The following is a 27,640-nucleotide window of genomic DNA, read 5'->3' on the forward strand; positions in this document are numbered from 1 at the left end:
GTCTGTGGTGGGGATATGGGGAGACCTGCTCTAGTACCCAGCACCCCCTGTGGGTACATGTCCCAGCACTCATAACCTGCACAGTGATTTCCCACAATGATCCTGCTACCAGAAATTTGGGGTGTGATGGAAATTGTGCACAGCAGAATGGAGAAATATCCTTCTAGAAGGGATTTGAAAATAGCGTGTAGAAAAGTGAAACTGAATGTGCTTTGGGAGTTTTGAAACTTTTGACCAAATCGTCAGTGATTTGTAGGTCCTTGGATCAGTTATTAGCTGGCCTTTTTGATGATCTATTTTCTAGATTTCAAGAGCCTCATCAAAGACCTGCTAACAATCCCTTTACAAAAAGGGAAGGAAAATGAATTATTCAAAATCAGGCACTGGAAAGAGTCAGACTGACAGTACCATGTGCTTCAAACTCTTAACACACTGTTAGGAGTGTCAACAGTTATGAGCTCTTTCATCATCAAACCATAGTCTACCATCCCATGAAGTCTGTAATTAGAGACTCAGATTACTCATTTTGAATTTATTCCGGATGATATGAGTGTCCAGGTTATACCCTCTCTAGAAGACTATCTCATGGAAAGAGGCACAATTCAATAGTTAAGTGCTCAAGATCCAAAACCAGACTACAGGTGAAATCAGCCTCGCCACTTCTCAGCTGTTGTGGCCTTGGACAAATCGCTTGACCACTCTGTGCCCTAGCCACGCATGTGTCAAAAAGGAGGCTAATTGTCTCTGCTGTCTAGGTGACAGTGATGACATGAGTTTCTGTGTGTAAGGCACTTACAGCAGGGCCCAGCCCATGGAAAATGCTACATAATAGTGCTTGTTCAATAAAACGTGAGGTTCCAACAGTGCTTTCTTAGCACTTCTTATCAGCTTACTTCTGTTTTCTGAATTTAATCATTATGTACATTAACTCAAGTGGCTCAGCTGTAAAGAATCTGCCTGCCAATACAGGAGGCTCAGGAGACTTGGGTTTGATCACTGGGTTTGGAAGTTCCCCTGGAGGAGGAAATGGCAAGCCACTCCAGTATTCTTGCCTGGAGAATCCCATGAAAGACAGGAGCCTGGTGGGCTACAGTCCACAGGGTCAGAGTTGGATGCAACTGAACACACACATGTGCACATTAACCAAAGCAAACTAGAGGCATTGTTCTAGGAGTACCTAATTTTCTCTCCCTTGCCCTAGCTTTTTCAGTAGAAACACTGTTAAAGATTGAGTTAACAGGCCCGGCTTCCGCTGGAAAGTAATCCTAGCATATTAGTTCTTTTTGGTTTGTCCTCAGTAGACTGGAATCATGGGCGGTTTTAGTTTCTGCTTTTAATTATGGGGACTATGACAGATCACTCTGCTCTCAAGCTTCCTGCTCATAGACTGCTAGCTGTTACAGACAGCTTGAATCAACAAGAAGGGATAGGGAGGGACCAGGGTTCAAACTTGGTGTAGGAGTACAACCATGCTGTGGAGGATCAAATCATTGTTGTGGTTCATTGTTCAGTCACTCAGTCACATTTGACTCTTTACGACCCCATGGAATGCAGCACGCCAGGCTTCCCTGTCCTTCACCATCTCACAGAGCTTGGTCAAACTCATGTCCATTGAGTCGGTGATCAAACCATCTCATCCTCAGTTGTCCCCTTCTCCTCCTGCCTTCAGTCTTTCCCAGCATGAGGGTTTTTCCAGTGAGTCAGTTCTTTGCACCAGGTGGCCAAAGTATTGGAGCTTCAACTTCAGCATCAGTCCTTCCAATGAATATTCAGGGTTGATTTCCTCTATGGTTGACTGGTTTGATCTCCTTGCAGTCAAGGAACTCTCAAGAGCCTTCTCCAACACCACAGTTCAATAGCATCAATTATTCAATGCTCAGCTTTCCTTATGGTCCAACTTTCACATCCATATATGACTACTGGAAAAACCATAGCTTTGACTAGACACACCTTTGTAGGCAAAATAATGCCTTTGCTTTTTAATACTTTAAGTTTGTGATAGTTTTCTTCTGAGGACAAAAATGTCTTTTAATTTCATGGCTGCAGTCACCATCCTCGGTGATATTGAAGCCTAAGAAAATGAAGTCTGCTACTGTTTCCATTGTTTCCTTCTCTATTTGCCATGAAGTGATGTGACCAGACTCCATGATCTTAGTTTTCTGAATGTTGAGTGAAAACATGCTCAGTCTCCTCTACACTTTTTAATTTCTTTGGCCCATGAATAAATAGGAAGTGACCGTAGTGCACTGGCTCCTAAGGGATCTCTGGACCAGTAGTTCTCAAACAGGGTAACTGTAGCCCTCAGGGACACTGGACCATGTTTGCACTTTTTGTTGTCACATTTTGGAGAGGTGGAGTTACTGGCATCTAGTGGGTGTGGACTCAGATCACAGCTACACTTCTTGTGACACACAGGTCCCCTCAACAAAGAAAGAGCCCACCCCCATGTCAACACTGGTGAAGTTAACAGAGGGCAAAGTGTCAGGCTGCATGATGCCAGATGCCATCCTTAGAAAACCAGAGCTGCACTGAACAGTGGGGGGCATGTTTCTTTTGTACTATTTACTATAGTCAGGACACGGAAGCAATCTAAAGGCCCATCAACAGAGGGGTGGATAAGGAAGATCTGACGCATATGTCCCATGGAATAGTGCGCAGCCGTGGAAAGGGACAAAGCTGTGTCCTTTGCAGAGAGGTGGATGAACCTAGAGACTGTCATCCAGAGTGAAGTAAGCCAGAAAGAGAAAAACAAATATTGCATATTAATGCGTCTATGTGGAATCTAGAAAAATTGTAGAGATGAACCTATTGGCAAAGCAGAAATAGAGACAGACATAGGGAACAACTGTATGGACACCAAGGGAGGAAGGGGGCTAGGTGGGATGAACTGGAAGATGGAATTGACGTATATGCACTATTGATATCTATAAAATAGATAACTAATGAGAAGCTAATGTGTAGCATAGGAAACTCAGTGCTCTATGGTGACAAAGACTGGGTGTATATATATGCATAGCTGATTCACCTTGTGGTACAGCAGAGACTAACCCAACACTGGAAAACAACTATGCTGCCAAAAAAAAAAAAAAAAAGAAAGAAACAAAGAGCTCAAAAAAAAAAAAAAAAAAAGAATGCTAGGACTGAGAGATCGCAGGCAGCTGCCTCTTAGTTTTCCAGGGAGGGGTTGACCAGGGTGCAAGGGCGCACATCGCCGCAGGAGAGACCGCGCGGCAGCCCCAGGCTCCTCTGTCACTGCACCGCACGCCTCACCCCACACGCCAGTCCTTCGTGGCCAACAGCCAGGAGGCATCAGATATCCACGCACGGTCACATGAATGATGGGATCAGGGTTCACTTTGGGGATTTGGGGGGCCTTGTTGTGTAAAGAGGGAAAGGGGAACATCAAACTGAATGGTGTCTAATCCACAAGGGCTAATCAGATAGAGAGAAAACGCGCTTTACAAGCGGTAAGATCAACTCGAGGTGTCCCATGCCATTCCTAACACAGGTCTCACGACTACAAGATGAGCATCATCACTGTTACTCTGCAGATGAAGCAAACGGGGGCCCATAGAGGTGAGGCCGTCCGCCCAAGGCAGCACAGCAGGAAATGGAGCTGGCTTTACACACAGAGGCTCTGCCCCACGTTGAAAGGTGGGAGGGAGTGAGTGAGGCAGGGTCCGTGCTCCCCGCCCCCCCCCCACCCCGGCTCGGCCTCCTACTAGCTGTGTGGGGCGGTTTCTTCACCCATCTCTGCTACATCCTCCTTTTAAAATCTTTATCAACTGGGGGTTAAGAGCTATGCTTATCTCTACATCTGTGTCTCTATTTCTGTTTTGCAAATAAGATCTTCTATATTATTTTTCTGGATTCCAACACCAATTAATTAAAAAACCCACAACAGTCCCTTTCAAAAGAAAAGAGTTGTACTTACATACAAGGTTTTTGATTAAAAGAGATGAAGGAGGGATCATTATAAACATTATAAACTATTGGCGAATGTTAGCTGTGCTTGTCATCATTTATAAGCAACAGTGTCAATTATCTCATGTGGAGACCGGAAGCTTTCCCAAACCGGAAGCAGGATGTAACTGAGCCTGGGGGCCATGGGGGGGTCGGGGTTGGGGGTGTGGGGACATAGGGAGGTGGGAGAGTGGGACAGGTTCCCTGAGGAGACGGAGGACTCCCTCTCTTCACTCTCCCATTGTGGACTTTTCCAGAACCCGTCCTCAGGCCCAGGCCACAGGGGTGGTCCAGGCTGACGTGAAGCTGTGGGGTCAAGGTCCCTCAGTTTTTCACTCCTTTAGGTTGTGAGGTTCTTATAGAAAAGCTGACTTAGAGGGAAGAGGCTGTGTTGAAACAACTGCTTCTGCGTCAATGACCCGTTGGGTTCTAACCAGACGTGTGTGTGTGCTTGTATGCTCAGTTGCACAGTCGTGTCCAATTCTTTGCGACCCCATGGACTATAGCCCACCCGGCTCCTCTGTCCATGGGGTTTTCCCAGCAAGACTACTGGAGTGGGTTGCCATTTCCTCCTCCAAGGGATGTTCCTGATCCAAGGATTGAACTTATGTCTCCTGGATTGGGCAGGCAGATTCTTTACCAGCTGAGCCATCTGGAAACTGATGTGGGAGGGGGGTAAAATCTGTCACACGAAATGATGGTGGTGTGGGGGTGGGGGGCGCTGGCCCTTGGAGGGAGACCACAGTGGGGAGAGAGGGTCAGCTTGGACCTGAGGCCAGGACTCCCCAGAAAGAACTCATCCTCAGTAAAGGTCAAGTGGAGCTCACAGAGGGAAGATGGAAGAAGGAGGAAGGGAAGTGGAGCTGGGGGTCAGGCCAGGCCCTGAGGTGTAGGCAGCTGGCTCTAAGCATGGCAGGGCGTTTTCTGAGTCACAAGAATTCCTCAGTGATAATCTTTCAGTTCACACCATGAAATTTTTATTTCCCTTCATACCCTGTATAAGGAAATCGAGTCTAACACAGAGTCACCTTTCCAAAGGAGCTTAGTTTATTATTTTTTTTATTGCAAAGAATAATTAGCCTGAGTGCCTTTTAATTTGTTCCCATTACGATGTTTGCATAACAACAATTAGAAGCTGGCCAGGCTCCCTGCTTCTAGGCAAGCCGGCGACTCTCGCTGGCTGGCTGGGAGCTGGCTTGGGTGAAGAGGTGGGAGGGGGGAGCATGTAATTAATTATTGTGTCCTTTGCCACGTGGAGCCCAAGGAGAAAGGGAAGGAACTTCATGCGACCCTGTGGTAACTCGCTGTAGAATAATCAGATGAGACGTGCCTTTTGTACGCATAAGGTCAGAGAGAGAGAGAGAGAAAAAAAAAGAAAACCTCAAATCCACCTGCTTGAGAGAAGGATTTGTAACGACGTCAGAGGGCTGGAGATGTGGGCTTTTGAAATGGCAGATATTTGCAGAACGACAGAGAGATGATTCCCAAAGGCCCATCAGGGAGTGGGTCTCTGACTTTGCAACTGAGGGGTTATTGAGGGGGAGGAGGTCCGTCGTCTGGAGGGCGGTGAGGCCAGTTTTGCTAATCACCTGCTTCTGGGTGGAGTTTTTATCTCAACCATGGGAATAGCTGGATGTGAATGCTTACTGGGAGCATCACTGAAAACACTGGCCAGAGTGAGGGTTTTGACAGGCGGGCTCCCAGAGGCTCCCTGGCTTCCTGAAGGATGGACTGGGGTCTGAGGTCCCTAACTGCGGGTGGAAGAGCGTCGTTTGGTGGGTTCTTCCATACGCGGGCCCCAGGACGTGGACTAGGATGGGGCAAGAGAGGCGCCTTAGACACGGCATTTTAAAAAGGCGCTATCTCTCCGAGTCTTCCCAGTTCAGGGTCAGCTTTACATGATTCTCAGAAAGAGCGCCTCCTAAAGGTTTTTTTGGGAAGTGCCTCATTGAATCAAACTAGTCTTACTCCAGACGAATGGCCAGACTGGTAAACTGACAACTATCTGGTTGGGAAGAAAGGCTTAGTCACGGTTCGCCCCACTCCCACCCCCAGCCAGCCTATCACCAGCATCTTGGGAATGGGTGATTCCCAAGATGGGTGATGTATGTTTGTTTGAGCACTGCTGGCTCAGAGCAGCATCCTTCATGGGCAATCCTGGGGCCACCAGGACATCTCTCTCTCTCGCGGGGGGCAGCTCTGATGGGGAGGGGCCCTGAGGATGGAGCTAGTGACCAGGGGAGGCATTCACACCAATGGTGGGCACCTAAAGCCACCAAATGTGTTCAGAGGCATGCCAGCCATCCGGGAGAGCGGACTTTGTCAGTGGACGGTGGCCCCAACTTGAGGCTCCCTGAGGTTCAACGCCTCCTCCCCACCTCCTCACAGTATCACCTTCTGTCCAGGCGCTTCGGCAAGTCTTTAGCTCCATAAAGCTCAGCTCTCTGGCATGCCAAACTGAGAGAATGGCAATAGCCACTCTTCTCCTCAGGCCCTGCAGAGAGAACCCCTCCATTTGAACCTGGCTCTCTCCTTTACCAGAAGCCTAACCTCAAGTTCCCTCATCTCTGCACGCCACGCCCCCGAATAAAAAGAGGAGTAGCAACGAGGCGACCTATTCACAGGTTTGTGTGAAGGATTTATCGAGGTGACTCAAGGAAAAGCTGGACACAGTGCCAGGGCTGGCACAGAGCACATAATCAGTAAACATTACCCGCCGCTGTGATCAGCTTTGCAGAGGACCTCTGAGGTGACTCTAGTGGTAAGGAAGCTGCCTGCCAATGGAGGAGACGTAAGAGACGCGGCTTCGATCCCTGGGTCGGGAAGATCCCCGGGAGGAGGGCATGGCCACCCACTCCGGTATTCTTGCGGGGGAAATCCCACAGACAGAGGAGCCGGGTGGGCTACAGTCTATAGGGTTGCAAAGAGTCAGACATGACTGAAGCGACTTAGCAAGCACGTGGTCAGCTTTAATATTTGTAAGCTCAGCCTTCTGCCGCGGAGCACTAAGACCACTTCTGCACGGCTGTGTGGAGAGAGAGAGGAAGAGAGCCAATTCTCCATTCTGCAATGTGGTGCTCTTCCTGGCACAGCTGCCAGGCCATGTTCTGGGCTCAGCAGAGGCTCCTTCCCTGCCTCCATTCTAGATACTCTCAGTGGCATTTCCCGCGGTTACTTTTCCTTATTGACTTCTTCTCTGTGTCCATTACTTTTTAGATATTATCTCCAATCCTTTTGGCAACCATCTGGATCATTGCACCCATTTACAGTTGAGAAACCCAGGCTCTGCAAGGTTCGGGAAGCAGATCAAGTTCACACCGGGGATAGGAACCAATCTCCTGGCCCCAAGCTCTGGGCTCCCTGCTTCCTGATCTACTGGCTGGTCAGGTCTGTCTACCTGGTGGCTTTTGCACCAATGACATTTCATAGAGAAGAGCCTGGGGCTCAAGAATACACAGGTCCTTCTGGAGTAGAGTTGTTACTTCACCACCAGTGGGAGGTTGGGGGAGGGATAGAGAGGGAGATTGGGGTTAACAGATATAAGCTAATATCTGTGTAAGGGATAAACAACAAAGTTCGAATGTAGAGAACAGGGAACTATATATATTGATTATCCTATGATGAAACATAATGGAAAAGAAGACAAAAAAGAATATATATATATATATATATATATTTATAGGTGTATAACTGAATCACTTTGTTGTACATCAGAAATTAGCACTGCAAACCAACTGTAGGTCAATTAAAAACCAAACCAAACCAAACACAGCTATTGCAACTTCCAGCTGATGGACTCAAGGATGCTGATATAAGCTAAGTCTCAGTGATCATGAAATATATAGTCACCTGGGGACCTCCTGATTTAAACTGAGGTATTCATGCAGGAGCAAGGGAGGGGAAGGAAAACCATCATAATTTGAGTTTTCATCTTATTTTAATTTCTATTTTGGGGGTGTGTTGTACACTGAGCATACTATAATTATACAGTACAGTAGTATGAGTATAGTAGTATAGGCATGTAGTTTCTAAATAAATAAATATGCATAGGTTTAGGGGGTGTGCTAAAATAAGCTTTACTTCTATTTGATGTGATCAAAAGTGTTTGGAAGTGACTGCCTTGCTGTTCAGTGGTTATTAGTTCACTCAGAAGCAACTTTGCTGAACTGAGTGCTTCAGACAAAGAGGAGCCACTAGAATCCAGAAAGCATAGGACTTGAATACCTGCCTCTGTGTGTGTGTGTGTGTGTGTGTGTGTGCACAGGAGACAGACAGAGAGAAAGGGAGAGAGACAGAGACAGAGAGAGAGGGAAACAGAGACAGAGAGACAAAGAGAGACAGAGAGACAGACTGATATTTCTCCTGAGCGAGGCCACCTTTGAGAGTAAGAGGTTTGAAGGCAGAGTGTCATGAGGACATATGTTCTTGATGGGACTCATAGTTGGGTTCAAATTTGGTCAGAAGAGAGCACCCCGCCCCCCACTTCCCAGGGGGCCCTTTGAGAACCGGAGGCTGGCAGCCTCGGCAGGACACCACCCTCCACCCTCTGTCCCTCTGTGTGAACACAGACACTTGCCCTTCTGTTGGTCATCCGGATTTCACAAGAGATGCTCATCAGAACCAACCTGGTTGACCGTAAGGTTGCCTCGGGGAGGGAGGGGCGGTTGGGCACAGTTGGATGCTTGGCTCGGGTGGTGCTGGGTTTCTGGGTAAGAGATGAGACCCAGAACCCCTAGGCAGGAGACAGCACCCAGGCTGCACCGGTGGGGCGGCTCCACCCCCTGCGAGCACCTGTGGCGGATCTTTGGGCCCGAGGGCTCCGCAGAAATTGTCGACTTGATGTTTCCACACAGAGCAAGGGATTTAGCCCGACAAGAGCTGTGGCATCTGACCGAGGTGATGAAATGAAGGGTGATAAGGAGAAGAGTCTGCTGAGTATTTAGGCTCCCGAGTGGAATCAGCCCCTGAAGTCCAGTGTCTGCAAAACTCTAGGGTCAGGAGCAGAGCTGACCCAATTTCCAGTTCTGACTCAGGCACTGAGCCAACGGTAGGACCTCCGACAAGGGAATGTCTCTGGTGCCCTAAGGCACAGAGGTGTCTAACATGATTCCAGCCAAAAAATATAGTTTTAAAAATATTTTTATAGTTATGTAGTTTTATATATAACAGTTATATAATTCCAGATGCCAGTTGAAACTAGATGAAACTATATATAGAAAACACACACACATACCTTAGAATGAATCACATGTGACAGTATCTCATAGTTTATATGTCTCATAGTTCATTGTTATTTAAACAGATTCATCCACCTCTAGGATACAATTACTTCTTTGTTTCGAACACATTCTAGTGGGAAGCATGTTGGAGGTGTAGTTGTTTTTTTAATATGAAGTAATGATGCAGGATGATTGGCAGTTGAACAGAATTTCCATTGTTGGTGTTTGTACTTCTTTATGTGACCCCACACCCTTTGCAGCCCTAATATTTGTTTAAAATTGTTTGGTAATTGTTTCTTTCCTCTTGGACTTTGGGAGTCATAGCCATCTTGATATTTCTGAACGGCGGAGTCAGTCAATAATAATAAAACAGCAGTGTGAGTTTCTGTTCATACCCATCGGTGCCTAGATCATTTCATCGTCAGTCAGTGCCTCTATGTTACTAAGCCCAGGCTGCAAAGGCAGAGACATGACAGCAACCTCATAAAAGACATGGCTAATTTTTCCCTTCCTCCTAATTCCTCCAGACTTTTGCATGGGCTATATGTGTGTGTGTGTGTGTGTGTGTGTGCACGTGTGCATGTGTGTATACATCTATGTGCAGTTTCAGAGTTTACAGATTGCATACTTTCAAAGTAGGTTAATGTCAAGTTCAGCTGTGACTGTTAGCAAGGTGGATGGGGCTGCACAGATGCAGCTTGCAGATGGTGTGGAGTGAGCGGCCTCAAGCACGTAGTTCAAAGTGCAAACAGAAGCTGTGTAATAAAACAGCAAACTGTGGTTGGCGTTGAAATTGCTCCTGGAAAAATGGCACCCAAACTAATGTATTTTTGTCTACATTCTCTTTTGCACGTTTTGAAGCTGTAATAAAAATGAACGTCAAAGGTTATATGTGATCTTTTTTTTTGGTGCTTGTGTGTAGAAGATGGAAATTGTTCCTTCACTGAGCAATGAAAGATTTTCTGACACGGTGCTTAGCCTCTTTGAAAAAACTCCACTCACAACAGCCTGTGACCACCTAAGAGTAAGCCATGTACTCAGGGTTCTAACTTTATTTTTATTGAAGTATAGTTGTTTTACAATGTTGTATAGTTTCAAGTGTACAGCAAAGTGATTCAGCTACATGTGTGTATATATATGTGTGTGTGTGTGTGTGTGTGTGTGTGTATACATAGACTCTTTTCCATCATAGGTCTTTCAGAGCCTTCATCATAGGTTATTACAAGACAGTGAATATAGTTTCCTGTGCTATATAGTACGTCCTTATTGTTTGTCTATGTTATATACAGTAGTGTGTATCTGTTAATCCCAGGGTTCTGACTTCTGTTTGCTCTTTTTAACATATCCCTATCTGGCAAGTTGATCACTGGAATATTTTTTAGTTCTTTCTTTAAGACATCCTACTAATTAAAAAAAAATCTGAATTCTTATACATTTTCAGAAAAACCTACGTGCTGTTCAGGACCAATATGACTCTCAAAGAGAAGAGGAAATAGAGGCTTGCTTTGAGGTCCGAGGCTATATTTGATTTATGGTTCATATCTTATAATTTTGTTCCTTATCAGAAAGGGTTTATTTTTAGGAGTCCTAGTCTTCACAGAGGACATCCAAAAGACCAGGAGTAAAAATCAGATGGTTGGCAAGGAAGGTGGGCAGAAGTTTTGCAAAGTGTCAGTGACATATTTCTTCCAATAGACATGGCTTCAAGACTCAACAAGTTGAGTCCTTAGCTTTGAATCAGTTTAGCACAGGTGGCAAATTTACGCAAAGAAGCATCAGTCTTGAAAGCAGTAGAGGCACTGAACAAGCCCAACTAGCCAACTGTGATTTTTATTTTGGGTGACCTTTTACCCTGGGGCCCCCAAACTGTCTGGGAGAGCCCACTCTTTAAAGAGAAGTCCATCTGACATTAGACACAGAAGGGCCAAAGGCAGGGAGGGCAATGTCTTCCACAAAATCAACAATTCTCCATGTTCACTCATCTTGCAGCAAAGCAGGATGAAAGATTTACACTATTTCTTATTTCAGGGAAAAACTGAATAAAGGCTTTTTTTTTTTTTTTAAGGCATTGACTTTCAGGGAAGTAGATTTTCATCCAGACTCAGGAAGTAGACAGGCCAGTAATTACGAAGCAAAAATAATCTGTAACTTGCAGAAATATAAGGTATGAATAAGTGTTCTATCTCCCAGATAGAGGGGTATTATCTGGTTGTTGTCTTTCAGTCAGAGATAGAACATCCTTGGGTAAATTTAAGGAGGGCGACTTAAAAGAAAATTTCCCTCCAGAAATTCTGTAGAAAAGAATTCTCTTAAAAAAAAAAGTAAAGGTGTAGAGGGTTACGTCATGGGGTTTTGAGAATTCAAAAGAGCGAGGAAGAGAAAAAAGGAAATTATTTCCAGTTACTAGTAGATACATCAACCCAGGGGCCAGGTGTGGTGGTTTTTATATAAGCAACACTCTGGTCTATACAAAGCTGGTTGTTTTTTGTAACACTGTGAGAGTCAAGTGTGCTTCTGGGTTTTGACCCTGAAAATAGGTGTGACCCTGTCTCCCTTTTGACAGGCCCCCTGCCCCACTCCATCCCATCTCCTGCCTATTTTGCTTTCAGTAAATCAAAAATGAAAGAGCATTCGTTAGTTCCATTTTTCTAGGTTCCGTGTATATGCATTAATACACAAATTTGTTTTTCTCTCTGACTTACATCATTCTGTATGACAGGCTCTAAATGCAGATGTAGCGAATGGACTTGTGGACGTGGAGGGGCAGGAGGATGTGGGACGAACTGGAATAGCAGCACTACATATATACACAATCATGTGAAATAGCTAGCTAGAGGGAAGCTGCTCGATAGCCCAGGGAGCTCAGCTCTGTCCTCCATGATGACCTGGAGGAGTGGGATGGGGTGGTGGGAGAGAACCTCAAGAGAGGGGGCATGGGGATACATGTATACACATAGCTGATTCACTTTGTTGTACAGCAAGCAGAAACTAACACAACACCGTAAAGAAATTATATTCTAATAAAAAATACTAAAAATAGGGGAGGGATAAATTAGGAGCTTGGATTAACAGATCATAACCACTATATATAAAACAGAAAAACAATGAGTGTCTGCTGTATAGCACTGGGAACTATATTCAACACCTTATAATTACCTATGATGGAAAAAAATCTGAAAAGGATATATATATATAATCCTCTATATATCTGATATATATATATGTATATAACTGAATCACTTTGTTGTATACCTGTAATCAACACATTGTAAGTCAGTTATACTTCAGTAAAAAAAAATTCAAGACCTTTACTTGAAGGTGCTTTCATTTTCTTTCCTAAAGCAAAAAAAAGAAAGAATACCATCCTCCCCACCCCCAGGATCCACTGGCAACTTTCAAGGACTGAAGGAATAACAGAGCCTCCCTGAGTGTATTTTCTTCTTTTAAAAAAAGTTTTATTGGAGTATAGTTTCTTTACAATGTTGGTGATTTCTACTGATTTCTACTGAATCAGCTATACGTGTACCCATAGCCCTTCTTTCAAGGATTTTCTTCCCATTTAGGTCACCACAGAGCGCTGACTGGGGTTCCCTAAGCTATTATAGCAGGTTCTCCTTAGGTATCTATTTTAGACGTAGTATCGGGGCTACACAGGTGGCTCAGTGGTAAAGAATCTGCCTGCCAGTGCAGGAAACTCAGGAGATATAGGTTCATTCCCTGGGTCCGGAAGATCTCCTGGAGGAGGAAATGGCAACCCACTCCAGCACTCTTGCCTGGAGAATCCCGTGGACAGAGGAGCCTGGTGGGCTGCAGCCCGTGGGGTCTCAGAGTCAGAGATGACAAAGCAGACACGTGTCAATAGTGTGTGTATTTCAATCCCAGTCTCCCAGTTCACCCCACCTCTGGGTGTATTTTCAAAGCACAGCCCACATGGAGGACACAGGAGAAGGGAAGTCACCAGGAATGCCAGGGTACCTGCCAGGGAACAATGTGGCCTGGCAGATGTTGCCCTGGGCCCCTGACATCACTCCCACCCACCTTCCCCTCTGCTTTCCTCTGCTCTGTGAGCTGATAAGTGCCACATCTGCTGCCCTGGGCACCATGTCATAGACACAGCTCTGTCCTATGAGATACATAAGAGGGAGCTGGCAGAGAGGGGCTTCCTTCCTTGAGTAAAAAGACAGAGCTCCAAGAAGAAGGGTTTGAGGCCCCCATCTCCTTCCTGCCTGGACAGATCCGAGTTGCATGCCTCTCATGGTGGAACCAGAACACAAGAGCATCTTGCTGTGCCAGCCGTGGGCCACTTGCTCCTGAACCACATGTCACCCATGCTGGAACAAGGCCTGGCTGCTTGAGCCACTGTAGTCAATGTATAGCTGAACATACTTCTCACCGGTAAACCCTAGCAAGAGTTTCAGGCTCTTTATGTCACTGTAAGGAAAGGCATCATTTCAGTCATCTTTGAGGTGCATGGTTTTTCCACCTGAATTCCTTCTTTTCTTTCTCTGGCATCATTCAGTGTCAGGACAGTAAAGGGGAGGAGGAAGGGAGAGATTCAAGGAGCTAAGAGAGGATGAAAGGATGTCCCTTCGATGAAAAGAGAAGGTTGTGTGATCCAGGGGAGGGTCCAGCTTACTTGTCCAGCAGGTGAAAGCTTACATGAAGCTTCAGACCCTGTTTCGTGTCCTGGTTCCAAATTGGGAAAGGAGTATGTCAAGGCTGTATATTGTCACCCTGCTTATTTAACTTATATGCAGAATACATCATGTGAAATGCCGGGCTGGATGAAGTTCAAGCTGGAATCAAGATTGCTGGGAGAAATATCAATAATCTCATATGCAGATGACACCACCCTTATGGCAGAAAGTGAAGAACTAAAGAGCCTCTTGATGAAAGTGAAAGAGGAGAGTGAAAAACTTGGCTTAAAACTCAACATTCAGAAAACGAAGATCTGGTCCCATTACCTCATGTCAAATAGATGGGGAAACAATGGAAAGAGTGAGAGATTTTATTTTTCTGGGCTCCAAAATCACTGAAGATGGTGACTGCAGCCATGAAATTAAAAGATAGTTGCTCCTTGGAAGAAAAGCTATGACCAACCTAGACAGCATACTAAAAAACAGAGACATTACTTTGCCAACAAAGGTCCATCTAGTCAAAGCTATGGTTTTTCCATTAGTCATGTATGGATGTGAGAGTTGGACTATAAAGAAAGCTGAGCACTGAAGAATTGATGCTTTTGAACTGTGGTGTTGGAGAAGACCCTTGAGAATCCCTTCCAACCAGTCCATCCTATAGGAAATCAGTCTTGAATATTCATTGGAAGGACTGTTGCTGACACTCCTGATACGAAGAATTGACTCATTGGAAAAGACCCTGATGCTGGGAAAGAGCAAAGGTGGAGGAGAAGGGGATGACAGAGGATGAAATGGTTGGATGGCATCACCGACTTGATGGACATGAGTTTGAGTAAACTCCGGGAGTTGGTGATGGACAAGGAAGCCTGGCGTGCTGCAGTCCATGGGGTTGCAAAGAGTTGGACATGACTGAGGGACTGAACTGAGCTGAACTTGTGTCCAGGAACCACCCATAATTCTCTGAAAGCACTCCCTGATTATGTGCATGGTCTGCAAAGCTCTTGGAGGAGACGCTCCCTCCCTTTCTACCACCCTGGGGCATCATACTGAATTTTTTTTTGAGGGGGATAACTAGGCCAAGTACGACATATTACTTGAGGCTCTTTTTACTCAGCAAAGAGGCTGAAGGAGGGGATTGGTGGCCTCGAGAAGAAGGGACAGGGGAGCTTAAGGAACAAAATTTTCGGAAAAAGAATATTTTGCAAACTTTAAGGTCTAGGTAAAGGAAATGGCAACCCACTCCAGTATTCTTGCCTGGAGAATTCCACGGACAGAGAAGTCTGGCGGGCTTACAGTCTGTGGGGTTGCAAAGAGTCAGACAGGCCCGAGAGACTAACACTTTCTTTTCAGGTACCAGAGCAGCTTCTGGGGAGCTCTCTCAAGAATGGGAGTTGGAAAAAAAATTTTTAAGAGAATTTGGGGAAAATGCTTGCCATATATGAAATGGTAGGATCACTGTTTTCCACTAGGAAATAAAATAATTTTTTTTTAAATTGCTTCATGCTTTTACACTGAGACACTTTGTGATGCGTTTTATGGTACCTCTCTCTGACATATTGAAAGATTTTGAACAGGAACTCGGTCATTCAGAGGCAAGCTCATCTAGAACATTATTAGTCCCTTTTGCAGAACTCAGATGAAACACGGAGACATCTAATGACTCATCTAGGTCACTAGGAAGTTACCTGAGAAACAGCAATTTCACTTGAGTTTCCTGTGCGGCCTTCACTCCCACCCCCAACCTGACAAGCAACCAAGGTGCCTTCACTGGTTGTGGTGGTGGGGAAGTCGCTAAGCCGTGTCCAACTCTTGTGACCCCATATATAGCCTGCCAGGCTCCTCTATCCACTGGCTTCTCCAGGACTTTGACAAATACACAGAAATATCCCTAGAAGCATGGAGCCAGGGGGACCTGTGGAGGTCACCAGGTGAGGAGGTGGCTGTTTCATTAAGAAGGGACTTCAGGAGAATAAAGTGATACCAGGACCTCAAAAAGGAGAAACTTCCATCGGGATTCCTGCCTCATGCGCCAACTAGCTACGACGTTGAAAAGCTAAGCCCATCAAGTGACACAAAGTGCCCTCACCCTTTCTCTGTCCTCTTTCTCATAAAGCAAGAGAGACATGGTGTTGAAGGGACGGCTAATTTACTCACCAAATTCCACACCCCACTGGGCTCCTGCCACGCTGCCCCGGCCTAGGCTGGACCCCCACAGCAGAGCCCCTTCCCTCTCGTCTTGGTTCTGACTCTCCACACCGTCTCCTCCCCACCCGGGGTCTTTGTCTTTGGGAGGCCTCTCCTGGGGTCCCCCGTGACCTCTCCTTTTGAGAGTAGACGGCCTTGACTAAGCATCATCTGGAAAGCTGAACCACAGTCACCGTGGCTGACATTAACTGCCTGGTTTTCATGACAGCACCAAGCACTGTACTTGGGTTGTTTAATTTAGTCCTTGCAGCCACTTTAACAACAGGTCCTTCGGGTTGGCCAAAGAGTTCATTTGGGTTTTACCGTACGGAAAAACCCGAATGAACTTTTTGGCTAATCTGATACTGTCCTCACTTTAGAGATGAGGAAACCAAAGCTCAAGAAAGAAGCTGTCCCATGCTATTTTGGCAAAAAGCCGGAAAACCTGAAAAGAAAGGAAAAGGGCGTCACCATACTAAGTCCGCCTGGTCCTTCTTCAGCCCTGGCTCCTTCTCTTTTTTCATCCTGGCTGCTCTTACAAGCTCCTGGGCTCTGTGCTTTAGACCAACACCTCCAAGCCTGTCTCTCTTAGATTCTTTGTGTGCAGTGGCCCAACATTACTCGCTTTCTCAGGAAAAAGGCAAATCTTTTCAAAGTCCACAATTCAGACCTGTTTCAAGAGAAGAGAGATACCTCCTGGCGATGAATTTGCTTCCAAAAGCTCTCCCAGGCTGCTTGCTTGCCGGTTAGCCCCTGGCTCAGCTGTTCCTTCTAAAGTTGCTTCTGCTCCTGGCAGCTCACCGGGCCAGCCCTTGGAGTCTGAGCAGGTGTGGGGCCTCCTGTGGCCTGTCTCCCACCCCCAGGCATGGGGTGTGCCTTGGGAAGGTCTGGGATTACAGGGACGATCCCTGGGGAGGAGGCAGAGCCAAGGAGGTGGCATCTCTTGGGGGACTGCTCTTTGCTCTTTTAAAGCTTAAACATTTCAGAATTGCCTTGTCATTTTCACAGGTCTCTCAGCATGCAAAGGAACTAAATAGCAAAGGGTCTGATTGTGAGTTTAGATAGATTTTAACACCTTTTTTTTTCTTCTCAGTTTCAAAATGTGTGGGCAGTTTCAGAACTCAAGAGTTGCGTCTCACATGGGGGGAGCTGGGATCTGATTCCTCCACATCCAGGAGGGCACTTAGGAAAAGTACAGGGTCCTTGTGGGTCCAGGGGAGTCAGACTGGCTAAGACACACTGTCAGGGACTGAAGTGTGTCCTCCCCAAGTTCATACGTTGAAGTGCTAACTCCCAGTGTTTCAGAAGATGACTGTATTTGGAGAGTGGGTTTTTGCAGAGATCATTAAGAGTAAATGAGGTCCTCATGGTGGGATCTAATGCAATACGACTAGTATCCTTGTAAGAAGAGGAAATTATGACATAGATAATTATGAAGGAAGAGTACATGAGGCCACAGGGAGAAGACAGCGTCTACAAGACAAAGAAAGAGGCCTCAGAAGAAACCAACCTCCCGATGCCTTGAAGCCTTCCCAAGACCAAAGCTACACCAGGACTGTCCGTGAAATTCTGGCCTCTGGAATCACGAGGCAATCCATTTCTGTTGTTTAAGCTACTCAGTCTATGCTTGTTTGTTATGGCAGCCTTGGCAAACGGACACGGAATTCACACGGTGTCTGATACCCAGTTGAATCAACGGCTTTGTGTGATCTTATATCTCCAGCAGAGCCAGAGATGTCTTCACCAATATTTCTCTGCAAAGAAGTGGCAAACTGAGACCCATGGAGAGGCATGCTTCACACGTTCAGCCTCCGCTCCTGCAATTCCCTTTGAGAGATAACCTCGAGAAGACAGCGGTGCGTCAGCCCCGCCGAGATTTCTACCTGTGGTTCTAGGAACTCGGAGGCATATTAGCATTCAGGCTTTGCATAGACCACTAAGCCACTTCTAAGAACACGGCTACCTGAGGCATTTTGCAAAAACACATACGTGCCGACATTCTTCCTCCGCACTCCTTCCCCGCTCTGCAGGCCCGCACGTGGTACCCCACCAGGGGACCCGAGTTTGGGTCCTGCAGGGACGTCGTGCCTTGAACCACGGGGGATCATGCCAGGGAATTTCAATCACGCCTCATCTTCTTGCCTGAGCACATTCAGTGAGAAGGCGCAGAGGCAGCCTTCTCAGTGGTAGACCACATTTGTTTTGCATGCCAGGCTCCCAGACTCTCGCTTGCCTGTCACACAGAAGGGAACAATGGTTGGCTTGGTCCCACACCTCTCTTTCGCCTCCATTTCCACATGGGTATCTTGCTCAAAAAATGAGTTATGGGTTTCCTCCTGTGAGAATTGCACGCACTGATAAAGGGCCATCCCAGGAAGAAAACAAGATATTTTCCCCGCTCGCTTGGAGCTGCAGTTGGGGAGGGCACACACGCTATAAATTACAGGCGGCAATAAATGACCACAGTGAGGGGCGCTGCTCACGGCCAGGCTGGGGGGACAGGGTACTGGCTGCAAGGAGGATACGGACTTTAATAGAGAGTAGGGCGATTCTTCTAGCATTGCGCTCTAAGGCAGGGCCCATCTTGTACCAAATGTAGTGACGTTTTGCTACCTCTCCAGACTCAAACGCGTGGTGTGGACTGCGAACCCAGACCATGCAAACTCTCAGCCTGACGAATCACCTTGATAAACTGAGCTGTGAAAAATGGCCTAGATTTCACTCTGATTCTCTGAAATTCAGTCTCCATATTATATTCTTGAGTGTGTGATTGTAATCATCCCTGAGTTCCTTTTAATGACCGGAAGGAAAGAAAAGACTTTTTCCCATGAGCCCTTCTGAGCCTTGGTTGGGGTGCTAGCGTCCCCCGCACAGAGTTCCTCTTGAAATCTATGCTGCCACCAGCTCCTAAACCTGGGGGGCAGGTCCGGTCGGTGTGCATCCTGGGGACACAGGGACTGTGGGGCTGGGTTAGGGGCTGAGCTCCTTGTCTTTGCCGGCGTCTGAGCAGGTCACCAGGTCCCCCCTCACTTAGCTCTGCTGTCTCACCAGTAAGGACAGGAAGGCAGGCCAGCCCTGCACACCGAAATCCCATCTATTACCCAGTGGGATGTTGAAAAATTTCCTGAATCTGCCTTCCTGAGTTGATAGAATAGGAAACAATCATCGTTTGGAGAGAGTATTGAAAGCAGAGTAGAGGCAGGAAGATTTTTTTTTCCTTTCTGTTATTCTACAAATATTGCTTCCTCTGCTTGTCAGAGGCCCAGAGGAAATGCAGCGAGAAGGCCCTTCACAGCTTCTCACCCCCAGCGGCCAGCGTTTCTGCCGCAGAAGCTCAGCACCGTGAGGATGTGTGACTCATACCCAGCGCATGACTCAACTTCACTAAAATGTCCTCAGCTGCCAGTAAAGAAGCACTTGAAAACCCTTTAATTTGAAGCTTTGAATCGGTTAATGACTTGCTTTCTTCCCCTTCTCCTGAAATCCTGCTCTCCCTACAACACACACACACACACACACACACACACACACACACATCTTTGTCAAGTGTTTAAATTTCAGGGACCCGGAAACACAGAGGCTCTGTGGCATCCACAATAGCGTTTGTTGTGACAAAGTGGCTGGCAGCCCTCTGCATTCTTCAGCTCACTTGGCTCGATGAATAAATAATGAATCACAGACACTATTTGGGTGCGCGCGAGCATTTGTAGCTAGAAAATGAATGATCCCCACCCCCCCACGTCCCATCCATCCCACTCCATCCCAGCTCTGCCAAACCATTAAGCCACAGGCTGTGCAGACGCTGGTCAAAGGGCTCGCCGGGACGCACACGGCAATGTCTTGGTGACATTTCTGCGTTCTTCTTTGTGTTTGTTTAGGCGCGGCCCTCTTTTTTCCCAGCAAAGATAACTCCAGACGCCCATTCACACCACACACATACTCACACATTCAGAGCTCAACCACAGCTCAGCGCGTTTCAAGAGGCTGGTTGCCAACATGCAGGCAGGTACCCCGAACTAGCTGCTTCTATTAGGAAGCATGCAATCTCAATGACTTCAGCTGCCACTTCAGACGCTTGACTTAGGCAACTTCTTCGTTGCTCTTGGCGGGAGAGATTTGTGTATGCTTCGCTTTCACTCTCTCTCAGAAGATGCCGGCAGCCTCTTTTGCATTGAGGCTGCAAGGAATAACCCAGCAAGGCCCCAGCTTTCAACCTAGACCAGTCTGCCTGGCTCCTCTACTATCCGTCTTTCGGAGACAACTGACTTGCTACTTTGTCCCTGCTGTGTCCCCGCCTGGGCGGTGAGCCGACCTCTGCCTCCGCCCCACGCTGGCACCAGCCTTCTTGGCCGGCGATGCTGGAGTCCGCTAAAGCCCAGGACAGGCTGGCATGTGGGCCACACTGCCTGCCCAGCGCAGGGCAACTCAGCCACAGCCATCTCAGGCCGGGGGGCAACCAGAGAAAACCCAGAGAGCTTCCTGCAAACTTTATGATCTCTAGGATTTTAATCAGGAACAGCCCAACTGACTTGCCCCGGACAAAGTTCTCGCCCACCGACGGAACCCCTCGACAGCTTAACTAAGTATTTATGAAAACATTTCTCAAAAGCGGCCATCTGATGAATAAGTAATCCAATAGCCTTGAAATCTTACACCCGAAGAGGTGTTTGAATTCCTCCCCCCAAACAGACGGGAGAGCGGCAGGGGCTCTCTGCACCCAGTTACAACAGGCAGCCACTTTATTATCTACAGAGCCGAGCAAAAGTAGATATTAAAATCTCAGAGTGTACTCACCTCTCATGAAGCACTGTGGATATGAAGGAAATGACTCAAACATGCTGTCTGAAGCCATCGCTTCCTCCTGAAAAGGCACCCTCTTCTGAAGGCGGGGGATTCAATGAGTTCTTTTACCTTAAGAGCGAGAAACCAAGAAAGATCACCGTTTTAACCTCACCTCCAACCATGGTTCCCTACAGGTCCTTTTTGTTTTTTTTTTTTCTCCCCTCGACACCTCTGGGGTTCCCTGAGCCCTAAGGGAAAAAAAAAAAGAAATGTACCTTTGCAAAGACAGATATTCAAATTGCTAAAGATTAAAAAAAAAAAAAGCGGCGTCTTGGCTGTGGGTTGATGATGTTCAGAACTCTGCGAAGCCCTGTGGTTTCCAGTCAGAGTGATCCGTCTTGCCTGCTGACCACTATGCTGGGCTCAGACTTCTGACACTGCCAGGCTACCCAACTTGTGGTTCTGTGGTTGTTTATGAGGCCCAAAGAAGTTTTCACACAACCCAAATTACAAATTTAACTGTTCCCCTTTCCACAGCCCTTCTTAATTGGTTCTTGCCAATCATGTGACTTCAGTGATGTCAATTTTTTTTTTTTTTTAACTTTCTGAGCAATGCCCTTCCTTCCCTCCACCTGCCCTCCCCCAAGCGGTGCAAGAAAATAGCCAAGGAGACTTTGCAAGAGAAAGAGAGAGAGAGAGACTGCAGAAAAAAAGTGACTCAGAATCTTATTATATCAATGATCTTTGCTGATTTAGTACAACTTGAGTCCGGTTGTTGTTATTTGTGGTTTTGGGAACCCCTGATTATTTTGATAAAGATTTCACTGCTGCTTATTCAATAGTAATTCAACCCTGGCATCGGGCTGCTGTGCAGACGGGATATGGAGCCCATCATTTCAGATGCTGGGCATCAGATCAGCAGAACTCAGCCCCTGGTAAAGATGATCACAGCATAAGTGAAACTATAAAAGGAAAAAATAATAAAAGGAACTATTTGGATGAGAATCTGACCCCTAAGAGGGTCTAGCAACTTACTGGTATTTTAAAGCCTGCAAAGAAGAAAGCATTTTAATTTTGTGACTAAAAGACCATTTTAATAAAACCAAAAGTATGTGGTTTTCTTCCTCCTAAGTGGACATCTTTTCAATAAAGGGATAAAATTATGTTTATCTCTTACACACATACATACACACTGAACTTAGGAAGCTAAAGGAAAACAAAGAAAAGCGAAATTCTGTACTTGGGGTCGAAGCAGTGGCTGCCTTAACACTGTTCACTTTTTGTTTTCACCCATCAACGATCCCTGTATTGCCTTTTTCAAGTACAATTCAAATTAGTAGGCTAATTCACACCTGTAGGTAAAACTCAGCCCGGCACTGTGGCAACTGCACTTTGAGAGCATTAAGAGAACTTCACAAAATATAGGGAGGGCAGAGGGGATGGTCCTCCAGAACAAGAACTGACAAAGAATACTGGACAGTTCATTCTGTAGCTTAGGAAGAAGACACGCCTACTTGGAAGTGCTGAAATCAGGCTAATCTTGCACGTGGGCCAGCCATTTGGGGCACACATATTTCTCTATTTTTCCTGCCCATTGATTTTGTTGTTGTTCTGTCCTACTCTTTGCGACCCCATGAACTGTGGCCCATCAGGTTCCCCTGTCTATGGGATTTCCCAGGTAAGAATACTGGAGTGGGTTGCCATTCCCTCCTCCAGGGGATCTTCCCAACCCAGGGACTGGACCCACATCTCTTGCATTGGCAGGTCGATTCTTTACCACTGAGCCACCTGGGAAGCCCCAGCCCACTGGTTTTACCAGCTCACTAATCAAATGTTCATTTTGAAGTTCCAAAGTAAACATCTCCTTTCCCCATTAATAACTTTATTTCTTTTGCTCTGCTCTGTAGACATCGTCCAGGATAGGATCGCCAACCCCCTTCCCCTCTGCCGCCTCCCCTGCGCCACCCCGCCTCCCCCGGGGCTGCACAGCAGGAGGTGAGAGGCAGGTGAGCAAGAAAAGCTTCCCCTGCTGCCCCTCCCCCACTCCCCACTGCTCCCCATCACTCACATTGCCACCTGAACCATCCCCCTAGTCCTTGGAAAAATTGTCTTCCACAAAACTGGTCCCTGGTGCCTAAATGTTTGAGGACTGCTGTTCCAGGGCACTCTGTTCTTAATTTCAATGCACATGGTTAAGAGACACTATGAGTGAGGATTTTTTTTTTTTTTTTTTTGGTGAGATGGGGTTGCTCTGCTGAATCTTTGCTGCTGTTCGGGTTTTTCCCTAGTTGTGCAGAGCAGGGGCTGCTCTCTAGAGCACAGGCTCAGCAGTCATGGTGCACCAGTTTAGTTGCTCCACTGCATGTGGGATCCTCCTGGAGCGGGGCTCAAACCCGAGTCTCCTGCTTTGGTAGGCAGATTCTTTAACAGTGAGCCCCCAGGGAAGTCTGAGACAAGGGTTTTGAACTGCTAACCCTGGATTCCAAGCTGGTCAGTGATAGCCAGCAAAGACACTTTGTAATAAAGTCTGTGCTATTAGAATAACCCCCTGGGTTTTCCCCTCCCATTCTCTCAATTTCACCCCCACACACCAGGGATAACACAGCCAGAGATCAGGGCACCGGGCTTTAAAAAGGAATAGACATAATTCTTTCTTACTCCTGTTTTGACTAAAGCAGGAATTGAAACTCCAGAGAGAGACTGCTTTCTCCCAGACGGGTGTGAAGTTATTTTGCCAAAGCTTGACACCATATTAGTACTTAGAAGGATAACAATGTGTGCATTTCTTCAAATTTATGAAGATCTCAACGTCATGCAAGTTGCCTTGAGCTCTCCATGGAAATCCTCTGTTAAGATAATCACCAGTGTGTTTCTGGGCTCCCTGATAAAGTTGGGGCTGGTTAAACCCCATACCAGGGTCTTTTCTCTCTGCTACACTGAGTATTCCCCGGATGGACCCTACAAGCTCAACGCTGTAACTTGCAGCTGCCACGTTAGAGTCGGTTGAGACTTCATAATGACTTAGAAATTCAAGTGGTGATGCAACTAGTCCTTTGGGTATTCCATTCCAGAAACGTCCCAGAAAATTTTAGCCTGAAGTGTCCAGATGCTCAACGGGAGAGTTTGGATGTACCGGTTAAATGCCCAATTTCTTGGCTTTTCTCTGCGGGCCTAGTTGGAGCCGAGTATGGATCTTTCCCAGTGGGATCTTCCTATGGCAGGTCATGTTTAAAGATGAAAGTAAGGCTGGAATTTGCAGAGGTCTCATGGTTTGTTGTGGGCTTCCCAGGTGGCTCAGTGGTAAAGAATCTGTCAAGATCCCCTGGAGAAGGAAATGGCAAATCACTCCAGTATTGTTGCCTGGAGAATTCCACTAGAGGAGCCCAGCGGGATACAGTCCATGGGGTCTCATAGAGTCAGACACAGCTGAGCGCGCACGCGCACGGTTTGTTGTAGTCATCTGTGACCCTTGGGGCTGGAGCTGCCACGGAGCAGCAGCGGGCAGTCTGAAGGCCTGTGCGCTGGCCTGGAGCTGCTTTGCTCCTGGTTATTTGCCGTCAGTTCAGTTCAGTTCAGTACATTTGCTCAGTCGTGTCCGACTCTGCGACCCCATGAATCGCAGCACGCCAGGCCTCCCTGTCCATCACCATCTCCCAGAGTTCACTCAGACTGACGTCCATCGAGTCAGTGATGCCATCCAGCCATCTCATCCTCTGTCGTCCCCTTCTCCTCCTGCCCCCAATCCCTCCCACCATCAGAGTCTTTTCCAATGAGTCAACTCTTCACATGCTTCAGCATCATTCCTTCCAAAGAAATCCCAGGGCTGATCTTCAGAATGGACTGGTTGGATCTCCTTGCAGTCCAAGGGGATCTCAAGAGTCTTCTCCAACACCACAGTTCAAAAGCATCAATTCTTCGATGCTCAGCTTCCTTCACAGTCCAACTTTCACATCCATACATGACCACTGGAAAAACCATAGCCTTGACTAGATGGACCTTTGTTGGCAAAGTAATGTCTCTGCTTTTGAATATACTATCTAGGTTGATCATAACTTTTCTTCCAAGGAATAAGCGTCTTTTAATTTCATGGCTGCAGTCACCATCTGCAGTGATTTTGGAGCCCCCAAAATAAAGTCTGACACTGTTTCCACTGTTTCCATCTATTTCCCATGAAGTGATGGGACCAGATGCCATGATCTTCATTTCTGAATGTTGAGCTTTAAGCCAACGTTTTCACTCTCCACTTTCACTTTCATCAAAAGGCTTTTTATTTTCTTCTTCACTTTCTGCCATAAGGGTGGTGTCATCTGCATATCTGAGGTGATTGAGATTTCTCCCAGCAATCTTGATTCCAGCTTGTGCTTCTTCCAGTCCAGCGTTTCTCATAACATACTCTGCATATAAGTTAAATAAGCAGGGTGACAATATACAGCCTTGACATACTCCTTTTCCTATTTGGAACCAGGCTGTTGTTCCATGTCCAGTTCTAACTGTTGCTTCCTGACCTGCATATATAGGTTTCTCAAGAGGCAGGTCAGGTGGTCTGGTATTCCCATCTCTTTCAGAATTTTCCACAGTTTATTGTGATCCACACAGTCAAAGGCTTTGGCATAGTCAAGAAAGCAGAAATAGATGTTTTTCTGGAACTCTCTTGCTTTTTCCATGATCCAGTGGATGTTGGCAATTTGATCTCTGGTTCCTCTGCCTTGTCTAAAACCAGCTTGAACATCTGGAAGTTCATGGTTCATGTATTGCTGAATCCTGGCTTGGAGAAGTTTGAGCATTACTTTACTAGTGTGTGAGATGAGTACAATTGTGCGGTAGTTTGAGCATTCTTTGGCATTGCCCTTCTTTGGGATTGGAATGAAAACTGACCTTTTCCAGTCCTGTGGTCACTGCTGAGTTTTCCAAATTTGCCGGCGTATTGAGTGCCGTAACAGCAGATAACTCTCCGAGGCCACAGTGGGAGTGTTTCTGGGTATCCTCCAAGTCATAACAATAATAAAGACTCAGCCGGCTGCTGGTGAACTTGGCCTTACCACTCCCTTAGGGGTCTGAGACCACAGGACAAGTGTGCCATCCGTGAAGCGCCTAGGGGGACGCCTTTGGCCGTCTCGCAGCGAGCACTGTTCGGGATTCTTCAAGTCTGTGCACTAAGCCACCCCTCTGTCCCGCTTCCTCCGAGTGACTCAGGCTCTGGGCTGCCGGCTCGAGACTTGTACCCAAGTGGCTGCAGTGAATGTGGCTTTGCCGAGTGATTGGATGGCAGTTTTCATCCTTGCTCAGATTGGCTACAGCTTCTACTGGCAGACAGATATGCTCAGGTGTTATTTTTGGTGGCTCTCTAAAAATAATAGCAAAGGTGCAAAGATGTGTATTTGCATAATCCTATAATGAATGTATATACTTCTGTGTGCAGTTCAATGCAATCCAAACATCCTGTGAGACTTTTTCATTTCATGATTACGGTACATTATCTCTGAACTTGCTTATCGTTAAGAAGATTCTTTGGCCCGAAAATGGAGGCAAAAAAGATCCCCCCAAAACTGTATAGAGTTTTTATATAGTTTATATATAGTCTTTTTTTTAATTTTTTTTATTTTTTTATTTTAGTTTTTTATTTTTTAAATTTTAAAATCTTTAATTCTTACATGCATTCCCAAACATGAACCCCCCTCCCACCTCCCTCCCCATAACATCTTTCTGGGTCATCCCCATGCACCAGCCCCAAGCATGCTGCATCCTGCATCAGACATAGACTGGCGATTCAATTCACATGATATGGTCTGTGTGTAGTCTGTATATAGCCTCTATGTAGTCGGTATATAGTCTATATCTGGTCTTTATAGTCTGTGTATTGTCTGTATAAAGTCTATATATAGTCTTTCTATAGTCTTTATGTAGTCCTTGTATAGTCTGTGTATGGTCTCCATATAGTCTGTATATAGTCTAAAATCTCAGGAGGACAAATAAGCTCTCCCTAGCACACATTTTCCATTATTTTCTAAGTCTTTGTGTTCCAACAGAGGTGCTATCCAGAAACTTCCATGCCATGCTGACGATGACTTCAGTGATGATTTTTTAAAAATTAAATATTTTTTTAACACCCAAAGAATTTTGTGTTGTGGTATAGCTGATTAACAATGTTGTAATAGTTTCAGTTGAATAGTGAAGGGACTATTATAGTGAAGTTGAATAGTGAAGGGACTACATATGTACATGTATCCATTCTCTCCTAAACCCCGCTTCCAACCAGGCTGGCACATAACACTGAACAGAGTTCCCTGTGCTATACAGTAGGTTTTTGTTCGTTATCCATTCAAAATACAGCAGTGTGTACATGACCTTCCCAAAGTCCCTAACTATCCCTCCCCCACCTCAGCAAGCTTGAGTTCATTTTCTAAGTCTGGGAGTCTCTTTTTGTTTTGTAAGTAAGTTCATTTATATCTTTTTTTTTTTAATATTCTACATACAAGGGACGAATGATGATTTTTAAACTGGGACATGGACGACAGAGCTTCATGGAAGGATTATAACTTGCTCTTTGGCAAATCCAAAAATTTAAAACAACTGGAGAGTTCTGCAGGCAGGAACATTAATGGTTTTGTGTCTCCTGGACCCTCGTGCTGGGGTCCAGAGTAGAGACATCTGTCTTGCGTACAAGGCCCTCAGGATAAGTGTACAATTCAAATTTAAGAGGATAGTTTTTTTAAAAAAATTACTTATTTTATTTATTTGGCTGCACTGGATCCTCACTGTGGCATGTGGGATCTAGTTCCCCGACCAGGGACTGAACCCAGGTCCCCCACATCTGGAGCACAGCATCCCCAGCTACTGGATCACCAGGGAAGTCCC

The 27,640-nt window shown here is 46.2% G+C and overlaps 1 protein-coding gene across 3 annotated transcripts in view; it reads right to left on the reverse strand.

The window, feature by feature from the left end:
- Positions 1–21,356, reverse strand: part of RUNX1 (RUNX family transcription factor 1) — a 267,280-nt gene extending 245,924 nt beyond the window's left edge. The window contains exons 1-2 of one of the 3 annotated variants that reach the window (XM_069567170.1): positions 21,061–21,356; positions 20,798–20,914 (exon numbers count right to left, since the gene is read on the reverse strand). In XM_069567170.1, coding sequence (XP_069423271.1) covers positions 20,798–20,855 — 58 coding nt within the window. In that variant the 5' untranslated portion in view covers positions 20,856–20,914; positions 21,061–21,356. The remainder of the gene's footprint in view (positions 1–20,797; positions 20,915–21,060) is intronic. The other 2 variants (XM_069567148.1, XM_069567159.1) reach the window with 2 other exon arrangements.
- Positions 21,357–27,640: the final 6,284 nt, after the last annotated feature.

This window comes from Ovis canadensis, chromosome 1 (genome assembly GCF_042477335.2).
Source record: "Ovis canadensis isolate MfBH-ARS-UI-01 breed Bighorn chromosome 1, ARS-UI_OviCan_v2, whole genome shotgun sequence".
Classification (NCBI taxonomy): Eukaryota; Metazoa; Chordata; class Mammalia; order Artiodactyla; family Bovidae; genus Ovis; species Ovis canadensis.